This window comes from Miscanthus floridulus, chromosome 6 (assembly GCF_019320115.1).
Source record: "Miscanthus floridulus cultivar M001 chromosome 6, ASM1932011v1, whole genome shotgun sequence".
In the NCBI taxonomy this organism is placed as follows: domain Eukaryota; kingdom Viridiplantae; phylum Streptophyta; class Magnoliopsida; order Poales; family Poaceae; genus Miscanthus; species Miscanthus floridulus.
The window spans coordinates 138,558,807-138,571,787 of NC_089585.1; the positions used below are offsets into that span (position 1 = coordinate 138,558,807).

General features: G+C 41.7%; 1 protein-coding gene across 1 annotated transcript; it reads left to right on the forward strand.

Moving 5' to 3' along the window:
* Positions 1-1,079: 1,079 nt before the first annotated feature.
* Positions 1,080-9,690, forward strand: LOC136457112 (coiled-coil domain-containing protein SCD2-like). The gene is made up of 17 exons (XM_066457158.1): positions 1,080-1,555; positions 1,899-2,083; positions 3,060-3,129; positions 3,391-3,432; positions 3,524-3,586; positions 5,599-5,648; positions 5,726-5,753; positions 6,134-6,208; positions 6,301-6,411; positions 6,484-6,544; positions 7,127-7,243; positions 7,335-7,453; positions 7,874-7,943; positions 8,461-8,502; positions 8,642-8,682; positions 8,761-8,887; positions 9,285-9,690. The coding sequence occupies exons 1-17, from the start codon at positions 1,184-1,186 to the stop codon at positions 9,389-9,391; spliced, it is 1,680 nt and encodes a 559-aa protein (XP_066313255.1). The 5' UTR covers positions 1,080-1,183; the 3' UTR covers positions 9,392-9,690.
* The last annotated feature ends 3,291 nt before the right edge of the window (positions 9,691-12,981 follow it).

A 12,981-nucleotide genomic window follows, 5' to 3' on the forward strand; every position in this document is an offset into this window, starting at 1 on the left:
GATCTATTTGGATAAATAGGCGTGTTAAATTTTTAACCAAGCCTCCAACTAGTTGTTAGCCAACTAGCTATTAACTAGCCCTAATAACTAATATAAACATGCCTTAAGTCCAGCATAACTTTTTTTTAACTAAACATACACTGGAGTAAATTGCAATTAGAGTCTGTACCCAGACATGAATACATGACGTCAAAGTTTAGAGGTTGGGCCGCTACCGCAGCGCTCAGTTCTCAGGATATATCCCCCAACTAACAACATCTGCATTTGCCTCCCATGATCACCAGCGGATCCTCTGCGCTGGCCGCCTGCCTGCCGATGCAATCACGTCCGTCGGATCGGGTGATCGACGGCGGACGAGGAGAAAGAGAGGTGTTCGGTGTGGCTGGTCTGCTCACCGGATGAGAGGCTCCAGCATGCACAGAGAACGTCGCTCTCGCAACGGGGACGTGCAAACCAGCGTGGAATTTTGCTTTTCAGTTTTCTCAAAAGAAAAAATTGCTATTCTGTTTTGCACTAGAGCCCTTTTCCTTTTCCTTTTTCACCATTTTCCATCTTGCCCTTCCATTCACTCTCATTGCTGGCAACTTCTTTTTGCGCGTTTATTTTAGTTATATATGTAATTGCCTTCTTAATGCATTTTGGTGCACTAGTTGCTGTTTATCAAGAGGACATTAGCTAAGGGTGGATATCTCAGGAAAAACAATGAATTTTCATTTTCAATGACATTGTATTGTTGTGATGCTATATTGTAACCGAGTTGATGAATAAGTTTTCACTCTTAAAACAATGTTACCAAGGAGTAGTAATTCTCAAGAAACAAGGCACGGATACATCTACATCATAGCAATAATGTTAAAGTTGACTTGTAGGGGCAGAAAAAATCATCATGATTTCTCTGTATTTGACCGTGTGGAATGAATCGAACCACCCAAAAAGAGCACAAAAGAAGAAGAAGTACGGAACAAACATAAATTTGCAGGCAAGAGAATTGCAAAAAAGAAAATAAAAATCGATAAACTAGGAGGGGGCAAACTGCAAGAAGAGCAAAAACTGAAAACTCCAGCGGCGTTGCGACTCGCGAGCGTGCTCTCCCCCACTTCCTTCCCACTCTCCCTCGCCCCGGCCTCGCCATCTCCGCGCCGCGGCCCCTCGGCGGCCCCAGATCCCACCGGCGAGCCACAGCATGGACCGTCTCCGGGCGGGGAGCCCCGTCTACGGGCGGCAGCGGAGCGGCAGCAGCACGGGCTCCTCCTCCCCCGGCGGCGTCTCCCCCTCGCACCACCGCTCCTCCTCCACCTCCTCCGCCGCGGGCGCGGCCGGCATCTCCAACGTCCGCCGCACGCAGAACGTCGCCGCGCGCGCCGCGGCAGCGAGGCTCGCGCAGGTCATGGCCTCGCAGAACGCCGCCGCGGCCGCCGGCGACGACGACGACGACGACGACTACGCCGCCGACCACCCGCCGCCGCCACCTGGGAGGTTCGGAAGTGGCAGGGTAGCGCACGGCAGCAACGGCGTGTCCCTGCTTGGGCGCTCCGCGAGATCTCCCTCCCCTGCGGTATTTTGCTTCCGGATCCCTTGCTCGTCGCCATTGATGCTGCTTCTCTGCTTAGGGAACGCCCGTTCTGGGATGCTGCTATGGGCAAACTAGTCCAAATTGGTCAAACTGAGGTCAAATTGTTACGAAACCGTCCATGATTGGATGAATTTGCAAATGAAGATAGTTCCCACTCGCTAGTGCTAGATCACCTTCTAGTAATGCTTGTTAAATCGTTTAGAGTTAGAATTGGGGGGAAATTGATCAGTGCAGTGTGTTAGTGTCTCGGACTTTCAGCTCTACTCAATTTCCCAACTCTGTTCTGTGGCTTTCTGCTAATTTGATCTCCTCATGTTTTCATTAGTTAGGTCGGAACATTGTAGAGCCACCTCCTACCGTCCGCTCATCGTCGGCAGGCAGGCCAGCTGTTTCATCACGACCGACCACCACAGTGGTGCCACCGATCAAAACCAACACGACACTGCGAACCCCATCCCCTATTCCACCTGTGGCTGTGGAGCCTCCAGTGGATCACACTCGGCCGAAAAGGTACACTTGTTACATTTCCCTCTCAAAGACGTGGAATATAAGTTGTATGCTAAAAATAGACTAGTCTAAATTATTGCATGATCAGTGGTACCAGTGTCCCAGCAAATGCTGCAAAACTAAGTGAAATTACTTGTTGTACCACTCTTTGGAAGAAGTGATGCTAGTATGCCACTAACTTACTGCATCTGTCAGCTCTTGCTACGGGTTTAGTCTGAATTAGCATTTATGTATAGTTGCATCAATGTAAGCATTGTCCCCAATAAGATATGGTCAAACAACATTGCCCATAAATTAACCTGAAAAAAAATAAACAAACAAAGAAATGTCACAGTGGTTTTTTTTAAAAGAATGACACCAGTAGCATAAATTTGAAATAACAAAAAGATTTCTGTCCACTGTGTACAGTTGCAGCAGTAAGCTCCTGATGTTTTATCTATAGGATGATTTGCATGATTGCTACAGTGTCACAGTGTGACTGAAATCTCTCTCAACTAAATTGGGAATTCAGGTACTAGATTAGATCTTCTGGTGAAAATTGTCTTACTCTGTCCCCCAAAAGTGCATTTCTAGTTTTTTCCTAAGTCAAAATATCTAAATTTTGACCAAGGTTATTGGTAAGATTATCAAAATTATGACACCAAATAGGTATACTATGAACATATATTTCATGATAGATCTAATGATACTTATTTGGTGTCTTAAATCTTGATAGTCTTCTCTATAAACTTGGTCAAACTTAGGATAGTTTGACCTAGGAAAAAATTAGAAATACACTCTTTTTGGGATGGATGCCAGATAAACACCTTTTCTATATGTTACAGCGAGTGCTGCATTGGTTTTGTTACAATGGAAACTGGGATTAAATGTTGTTGCATTATCAATTGCTACTTATAGCTTTGTTTTCTTTTCAACTTTTTTCTTTATTTTTGAAAGAAACAAGGGAAACATAGTGATTCAACCCTCATTTTCTCTTTAGATTTGATGCGGGGCTTCATAACTCAAGAGAATTGGGACTAAAAAGAGAGGCATCCACGGTTCAAGATGAGGTGTTCCTTTTTCTCTGAAGATGTCACTTATTTTTTTTTTGCTCAGTTTTTCTTATTAACTGTTAGGCCCCCTTTGGAACGTGGGATTTTTTCACATTCCTACGTTTTTCCTGTGAAAAAATGAACTAAATCCTATGGAATTCCTATACAATTCCTGTGAAATTCCTGCGTTCCAAAGGGGTCCTTAGGGGTTGTGACTGTAACATCAAATACTTGAGAATGTATATCTGTGTCAAAGACTAATGCTATACTGTTATACAGCTTGATATGCTACAAGAGGAGAATGAAAGTGTTCTAGAAAAGGTGAAACAGCAATACCATTAATATACAGTGCAATGTAGGCAGTGTTTCTATGTGGTGCTTCACTAAATTATTTCTTATTCTTGATTGACAGTTGCGACTTGCTGAAGAAAGATGTGAGGAAGCTGAAGCTAGAGCCAAGGAGCTTGAGAAACAGGTGAGATAAGATCGACTAAAAACATGTTATTTTTTTGGATTTGCTTGCTTCACGATGAGAGGGAGCAGCTCTTGGTGAAGGAGGATGAGATCAGACATAGATGGCAAGAGTATTTTGATAAATTGTTCAATGGTGAGAACGAGAATACCACCGTTCAGCTAGACGACTCGTTTGATGACACTAACAGGCGCTTTGTGCGGAGGATTCAAGAATCGGAGGTCATAGAAGCCTTGAAAAGGATGAAAGGGGGCAAAGCGATGGACCCTGATGGTATCCCAATCAAGGTGTGGAGATGTCTCGGGGATATAGCTATAGTATGGCTAACCAAGATGTTCAACAATATCAGCGATGGACCCTAATGGTATCCCAATCAAGGTGTGGAGATGTCTCGGGGATATAGCTATAGTATGGCTAACCAAGATGTTCAACAATATCTTTCGATCGAACAAGATGCCTGAGGAGTGGAGAAGAAGCATATTGGTACCAATCTACAAGAACAAGACAGATATCCAAAGTTGTACTAATTATCGGGGAATTAAGTTGATGAGCCACACTATGAAGTTATGTGAGACAGTCATCGAGCAGCGCCTGTGAGGAACAACGCAGATATCAACAAACCAATTTGGTTTCATGCCCGGAAGGTCAACCACAGAAGCAATCTTCTTAATAAGACAGGTTATCTAGCAGTTTAGAGAGCAGAAGAAGGACCTCCATTTGGTTTTCATGAACTTAGAAGGCTTATGACAAGATACCAAGAAATGTTATGTGGTGGTCTTTGGACAAACATAAAAGTCCCATCAAAGTACGTGACCCTCATCAAGGACATGTACAACAATGTTGTGACTAGTGTTCGAACAAACGATGATAACACAAATTACTTCCCGATTAAAACTGGACTTCATCAAGGGTCAGCCTTAAGCCCGTATCTCTTTGCATTGGTAATGGATGAGGTTACCAGGAACATACAAGGGGATATCCCTTGGTGTATGTTGTTCGCTGATGATGTAGTGTTAGTGGACGAAAGCCAGACGGTTGTAAATAGGAAACTAGAGTTATGGCGGCAGACCTTTAAGTCTAAAGGTTTTAGATTTAACAGAACTAAAACCGAATACATGAGATGCGACTTTGGCGGAGTTGTGCAGGAGGAGGGAGATGTGAGTTTGGAAGGTCAAGTAGTGCCTAAGAAGGATATCTTTCGGTATTTGGGATCGATGCTACAGAGGGATGGAGATATTGGACGTTAGCCATAGAATCAAAGCAGGGTGGATCAAGTGGCGACAAGCTTAGGGTACCACAAAAGCCAAAAGGCAAGTTCTATAGAACGACGATTAGACCGGCTATGTTGTATGGAGCAGAATGTTGGCCTACAAAGATTCGACATGTTCAACAACTGAGTGTTGCAGAAATGCGTATGTTGCGATGGATTTGCGGTCACACAAGAATGGATCGAATTCGGAACGATGATATACGTGATCGCCTGAAGGTAGCACCAATTGAAGAAAAGCTTGTCCAACATCGGTTGAGGTGGTTTGGCCATGTCCAAAGGAGACTTCCAGAGGCACCAGTGGATTGTGGAGTCCTAAGCCAAGCTAATAATATGAGGAGAGGTAGTGGTAGACCGAAATTGACATGGGGGGAGGCAATAAAAAGAGATTTGAAAGCTTTGGATATACCTAGAGATCTATGTTTGAATAGGAGTGCTTGGAAAGCAGCTATTGAAGTGTCTGTACCGTGACTTGGGGCTCTTGGTGGGTTTCAACTCTAGCCTACCCCAACTTGCTTGGGACTGAAAGGCTATGTTGTTGTTGTGATTTGTTTGCTTCACTGAGATACCTTTGCTCATTTGTAAGATGTGGTCTGAGTCTATCTCTAATGTAATTGAACCTGAACCTTAAAATACTGGAAGAATTTGGCCTTTCCATGCTGTGTAGGGTTTTATATCCATGAAATAATTGCTTCTTGTGTAGTGACTATATGCATGCTTGCTTATATCATAATTTATTGTTATACAGGTAGCTGCTCTTGGAGAAGGAGTATCATTAGAAGCTCGTCTCTTGAGCAGGTTTGTTCTGTGTTTGAATGCACATGTTTTATAAATCCACTACTGGTCATGACAAACATGCGCATGCATACTGGCAGGAAGGAAGCAGCACTTAAGCAGAGGGAGGTTAGTTTTCTTCTTGTGTTCTGCTATAGGTTGCTGTCATTCATATGTTATCATACTGCTCGTTTAGCCAATATTTAGATGCATATTTTCTCAACTGTTAGATCTTAAATGTTGTTTAATGTTAAAATGACGATAATTCCTGTGCGGAACTTCAATTTCAGTCTTTACACTTTGTGTTGTCACTAAATATATTATGTTCAATTGTTCATGCTAAATACTTAGTGCTTCGAAGTTTCCTGAAATGATATACTATGAAAGCGCATGAATATATATTTTAAAAGCTGTTACAAACTAAATAGCCGCATATAAACTTACTTATCCCTTAACCGCACTTTGATGCTAATTTTGTAACTCTTTATCAATACTTCATTCATCCTCAGGCCGCACTAAAAGCTGCAAGAGAATCAAAGGATGGTAGAGATGGGGAAGTAACAACATTAAGGCAAGAACTTGAGGTAAATATACTTCTGACAAATTTTAATGTCCAAATCTTTGTTGTATATGCTGCTTTATTGGACTCCTATTGTTCACTTACACGTTTGAATAGTCTGCCAAAGAAGAGGTTGCATCAGCAATGGACCAGCTAAAGGAGGCAGAGTCTGAAACGAAGGCTCTCCGATCTATGACTCAGAGAATGGTCTTAACTCAAGAAGAAATGGTTAGCCTGATTACTGCTCAATCCTCCTTTTGTTTTAATGACATGGATTTTAATCTAGTTAGAACTTTGTAGGAGGAGGTTGTCCTAAAAAGGTGCTGGCTTGCACGCTATTGGGGCTTAGCAGTTCAATATGGTAAGTTGCTTGATAAATCTTAATGGAAAAGTCTTGAACATTTTTTTGATTATACTGACTAGTCACTAGACATTTAGAAAGGAGGTGCTTGTGTGGTACTATTGATGAGAAGCATTCCATTTGCACATGCACTATTCATTTTTTATTTTTCTCTCTTCAAAGGCAGCTAAATAGCTTATTTACTGTGATTTACTTTATTGGATGAATTTCAACAAGATACCATGTTATGGGTCTTCTAGCCGCTCATCCACTGATGATGTTATTATATGGACATCAGCAAAAGATAACTGTTCTTAGTATAGAGCAAGATACAACATTTTATGTAATTACTGTGCAATGTAATGGCATAGCTTGTCTCTCAATGCTCATGCTTAATCTTCACACTAAACCTTAGCTAACCTGGCTGTCTTTAGTACTGTACGTGTATGGTTTGGCTGGCCCATGTCTAGGATTGGCAACCGAAAAGCAATTGGGCCTTGTCTAAAAAATGTGCAGTATGCCTTTATCAGGGGCACTTAACTGCTGATGTTTTGTTTCCCACCTTATTCATGATTATCTGATGATTGATTAATCAACTTCAAGGTGTGTATCCCGAAATTGCGGTATCAAAATATGAACATTGGTCATCATTGGCTCCTCTTCCTCTCGAGGTTGTTCTTTCTGCTGGTCAAAAAGCTAAGGAGGAGCCTCGAAAACAAGGCAAGTTTGCATCCTTATAATACTTAAGTTGTAGATCTTAATTTATTCCATGCACCCCAATTAAATAATGGCTTGAAATTTGTTCATGCAGGTGAAAATGGTCAGGGCAGAAATAAACTTGCACGAGAAATGAGTGATGTAATGGGAGAAGGCAATATAGAGAGCATGCTTTCAGTTGAAATGGGCCTTAGAGAGCTTTCTTCATTGAAGGTGTTACATTCACTTCCTTTTGTTTCTAGATTTCTCCAAGGCAATGTTGCGGTAGCTGTTACTCAAATGTAGAGGCAACCTCCTGCGTAAGAAAAACCATGAGGGAAGACATAAACTCTCCTAATATTCTGAAACTGTTGGTAGGTTATCGTAATATCCAAAATTCCAAATGTAAAACTTAACATGCTGGTTCTGTTTTGCTTCTGCTGAAAGTTGGAAGGACTTGGTTGGACTTCCTACTGCTCAAAGTAACCCTTTTTTTTTTTATACAAAGGCTATTTAAAAGTTGGACAAATCAGTGAATCACAAAGGCAACAAGGGCTATTTTGCCATTATACTATTGCACACTTTCTCACCATTTGTAATTATTGGCTGGCTACTCTAGCATGTTAAACCCAAATTCCTGTTATTGTCATGTAGGTGGAAGATGCTGTTGTAGTTGCACTTGGCCAACATCGCAGACCTAGCATAGTTCGTCAGTTCACATCAGGTTTGCTGTTTTTGTTATATTTTTTTCTCTTCATTCCAGTGAAATTATAATTGCTTCATTGCTATAGTAAAATTTTAATGGCACTAAGTTTATGGTTGGGCTTCAGATTAGTTCCCTTTCATTTGCAATATAGTTTTCTTTCATCTTTTTTTTTCTTCAAAAAACATCTGTTGTGCGAGATTAATGAAATTTGATGTATCAGTTATCGTCTGTTACACGTCTCATGGCAAGTTTTGACTTAATTATGTGTTTGCAACATCCAAATCCATTTGCATATTTGCATTGTGTTCTTCCAAATACTATCTCACGAACACTGTAATGCTACATGATAGTAACTATCTCATGAAAGTATGAAACAAATACTGACTGTAGGGTTCTGTGATGCCATCTACAAATGCATGCATTTGATTTTCTTTTCAGGGGGGAATTTTACTTTTAAATGCATCTATTCGCTTGCTTGCAGAGTTAGTAACTAATCAAGTTCTGGATTCTTTTGTTTTCTACTTTTTTTTTTCAGATTTCAAATCACCTGGTGAACCTAAATACTTGGAGGCATTTGGTACTACTTCCTCCACCTTGTCTAATAGGATTTCCGTGAAATTCCACTTTTACTGTATTTCACTACATGCATTCAGAAGCATTTCAGTCAGGTTTGTATGGCTTGGATTCAAAACTGAGACTATTTCTTCATTTTGCAGATCTTAGCCCAGAAGAGGCTGAAGATGTTAGCTTTAAGCAGGTAAATCTTCAGCCATGTGAACTCTGCAATTCTTCCATTATTATTAAACATGATTTACGAGATTCGCCCTAAATTCAGGCATGGCTTATATACTTCTGGAGAAGAGCCAAAACTTATGGTGTTGAGGAAGATATTGCTGATGACCGGCTTCAGTTTTGGATTGGTCGCAACGCACAAGCTCCAAATTCTCATGACGCTATAGATGGTATGATGCTTGCATGTTACTAGTTACTAAACTAATTAACTATTGGCAGATCTTGCTGTTAAATTTACTGATCATCATGATGCTCATAGGGTGGACTTAAATCTTTTTTTTTTTGAGGCGCATGAGTGGACTTAAGTCTCCACAGTTCCTTTTGAGCATTTGACCCCAAAGAATGATCGGGCAGTCTTATTGCTATTGAAAGTGCAAGCCAAAAGATTGTTTTAGATGTCTTTATGCATACACTAGCTAAAGATTGCTCTGCGAAACACACCCTTCTATACATGCTGTCTATTTGTTGTTTTTTCTTGGCTTCTTGCATCAGATCAGTTGTTCTGGTCCAAGGTGGCATCTTTTACATTGTCTTCTGACTGCGGTTCTGTCAATTTTATGACTGCAGTGGAGAGGGGTCTAACAGAGCTCAGGAAATTGGGCATAGAGCAGCAATTGTGGGAGGGCTCGCGAGCAGATATAGATCAAGCTTCTTTGGCGATGGAGAATCAGTAAGAATTTGAGAATTTTCCATGGCTGTGTATCATCCCAGTTTTGGAGAAACGGGAACATCGGTTCCCAGCAGGTCTCGGCCCGTTGCATCATCAGGTATCAGTCACAGAATAGTGCTCCGAGCTTGGGGTGTGAGCGATGGACTTTGTCCAAATTCCGATGAGTCTGTGTAGTGCATGTGCAAGCCATTCTTCTGTTATTAAAATTAAAATAGCTTTGTGAAATGTGTACTAGCTTTGCGTTGGCAAGAGAACCGATGACAACGACGACCTCACTTCCAGCAATTGTGAATTTTGTGATTATCCCACCTTGTTTATTCTCTGCTGTCGAGCTCAACTTCTCCGCACCAAGGAACGTGCGTGTTCCTGCAACAAATGAACGACATGATTTTGTACAATTATCTGGATAGTACGAGTTTTGTGCTGGTGGCTGTGAAGTTTTAAAATCTTAAAACCATCACTCTTCAATACTGCATTCTCTGTTTCATGGTTGGTCTTCATCATCAAGCAAAAGATGTAACATTTTTGTGTTCCTGTGCTACTCCCTTTCCTCGCAGTTGGAAGTGCCACACTACAAGGTTAGTTCTGCTGTCTGTATTAGGCATTTGTTCATACATACATACATACATACACCTGCGGTCTCTGTCTGTTCCCATTTGTTTTGTGACATGTTTGCGCCTGGTTGATCACGATCAGGTCACAACTCACCATCGGATCTCAAGCCCTGGTTCGTGGTTCGCTGCTCCAACACGGCAGGTACGCTAAACGCTGGCTGTTCGCGCTGCCCGTCCCTTTCGCTCGTCACATGCCCTCATTACCAAACACGCAGCAGAGCAGTACCCAGCCAAGATTTGCATGCACGGACGACACATGCAGAAACATACCGCCGCCCTGCGTGCCTAGCTGCATCCAGTATTCCCATTCATTCTCACCCTTGGTTTTCACGACCAAGACATGATGTGCAACTCTCCAGACGGAGCCGGCGCTTGTTCCAGCTAGACCCTGAGCACCAAGATCTCAACCCGACAGCGGCCTCGTGCTATTTGGTTCGGTTTCAATGGGATCCAGCCATGGCCGGTTGCATGGCGAGGAGGGAAGCCGGCGACTCGGCTGGCCGGCGGCGATTGGTGAGGCGTCCTTGTACGCCGATTAGGTGGGCTAGCTAGCAAGAATTAATCGCCCTTTCGCCTTTGCTGGAGAGGGAGAGGGGTCAAAATGGGTTTAGGGCCGTCACGGGAAGCCTGGGAGTGCCGCTCGCCTTTCCGCTTATTTATTCCCCCAGCTTCCCTTTCATAGCTTCCGTCGCCGGGCATTCACCCAATCCATCGCCCGGTCGTGCCCATGTTGCCTGCTCATTCCCTCGCCAGCACGCTACAGGCCACCCCTCGCCGTCGTCGTCGGGTACGGTTGGCGTTGGCTACTAGCGCTGCAGCTGTGTGTCTCTGGGATCGCGCGGTTTGGTCTGGTGGCTCCAGAAGTCCAGATTCGTTCGTGTCTCTGCACTGTGCACTGTGCTGTGCAGTGTGTGTTTATGTGGTGGTAATGCTGGTTTAGCTCATAAACGACGATGAGGATCTAATCGTAAAGGTGCAAATGGACACGTCTACTGCATGTTGTATACATGCATCTCTCATCTGCAAGTGGCCACTCAAATCAAAGGTGTCACACACCAATATACACCCTAAACGACTCTTTTTTGGATAGACGGAACATTTTCTTATCTCCAGGTTTGCGATACGTATAGGAGTGTATGGATACATGTTGGTGTATCTGGTTTTGGTTTGCTCTGTACACCTAATTTGAAGATGATGTAGTGATAATTTATCTTTATATAATTTATATGCATGTTATGAAAAAAAATAAAGGTACTATATATCTGCAAGCAGTGTCTCACTGATGGTGGCCATTTAAAAATAAAAAATGGAGAAAGCTGCAACTGAACTACCACTGCCAGTAAACACCTATCTCTCCTAGGGATTAGTAACCTTCGCTACTGGTAACACCTGCGTTACTGCAATAGTAGTAGCTGTAGTTCCCATCCTTACAAAGCTGGATGAACCGCTCATTAATAAAAAATAAACAAAATCCCAACAGCAGATATATTATTATAGTATTATGCATTCATCAATTCACGGTAAAATCCTTTCCAACCGTTCGACATGTTCTTCTATCAATTTTTTCTTGTTTCTCTGAACAAATAAATCTTAAATTTAATTAGATTTATAAAAAGAGACCAATATTTATGATACATAATAATACTGATACGTAATAATACTTATTATGATGTGTAAGAAATATCAGTAGATAAATCATTGAATATATTTTTATAATAAATCTATTTAACGATACAAAAGTTGATAATTTTTTTTTCATAAATTCAATTAGATTTGAAAATTCTGGCTCAATCTAAATTTGAAATGAACTTTTCTTTAGAACGAGGTAGTACTGCTGCCATCTGACGAACCCACAAGACGGAAGCCACGAATCAATTCTTCTCTCGCTTTTTTTTTGCGACGAATTCTTCTTCTCTCGCTCTGCAGAAAAGAAAACAACACCCGTGAGCCGTGGACCGTGGTAGACAGGGCAATCCTTTTGCCTTTTTTTCTTCACTGTTCTCTCTCCCAGCGCTGGTATGGTATGCTCCCGCGGGTTTACATTCCCTTGGCTTGCGCTGCGCTGCGCTGCGTCTGGCTGTCCGGCAGCGTCACAGGATGCGTGAGAGCTTGTAATTGGGAGATGCCGCGTTGCGTTGCTCTTGTGCACGCTCGAGGGACGAGGGATTCAGCACAGCAGGAATTCATTTCAATCATGTACCCTTCCCCTCGTCTCCAAACCGTGAACAGAACGATCCCTCTCTCTCTTTTGCTCCCTCGCCGTCGCATGCAGTCTCTTTCTTCATTCTTTCTAGTTTCTACCGGTTGTTTTTTCTTCTACTACTTTCTGGAGAATTAATGGAGGGTGGGGATGGATTTCAGTATTTCACTGCTTCAGTTCTCTACCGTGTCCGTGATGAACTAACTACATGTTGCTAGGCAAGATGAGACGGGATGGTCCTTTCCTCTATTTCTATTTTACTATATGAAACATATAATAAGTAATGAATGTGGATTCTTTTTCCAAAACACATTTTTATTAATAATAAACCTATTGTTGATCTACGATACCTCTCTTCATAATTTTGTACAGTAGTGTTCATGCTATCTTTCCAGTAATAATATAATAAAATAATAATAACGTGTGAAAGTAGGCCGACTATAGATAGATTAGTATTATTGTACAAACTATGAACGGATGCTGAAGACCTGTAGAGCCTCTTACATCTCAACGTGGCAAAGTATGTGGGTGGGACAAAAAAAAAGTTTTACTAATACAATGCGTGTATGCTAGACAAATGCTACATCCGTCCCAAAAATGATGTAATATTAGGCTTGTATTGAATCAAACTTTCATAAGTCCAGTTAAGTTTATAGAGAATATTATTAATATTTATGATTCTAAACAAATATACTACAAAAATCAATGCTAGTATTTTTTTTAATCTAATGGTACCTATTCAGTATAATCAATGGTACCTATTCATTATAATCAATACTA

Bases quoted from the DNA above. Each gene is read 5' to 3' on its own strand.
- LOC136457112 (XM_066457158.1), top strand. From the start codon at position 1,184: ATGGACCGTCTCCGGGCGGGGAGCCCCGTCTACGGGCGGCAGCGGAGC. The intron at 5,649-5,725 runs GTTTGTTCTGTG...GCATACTGGCAG, and splicing joins GAAGCTCGTCTCTTGAGCAG to GAAGGAAGCAGCACTTAAGC. The intron at 8,683-8,760 runs GTAAATCTTCAG...CCCTAAATTCAG, and splicing joins AAGATGTTAGCTTTAAGCAG to GCATGGCTTATATACTTCTG.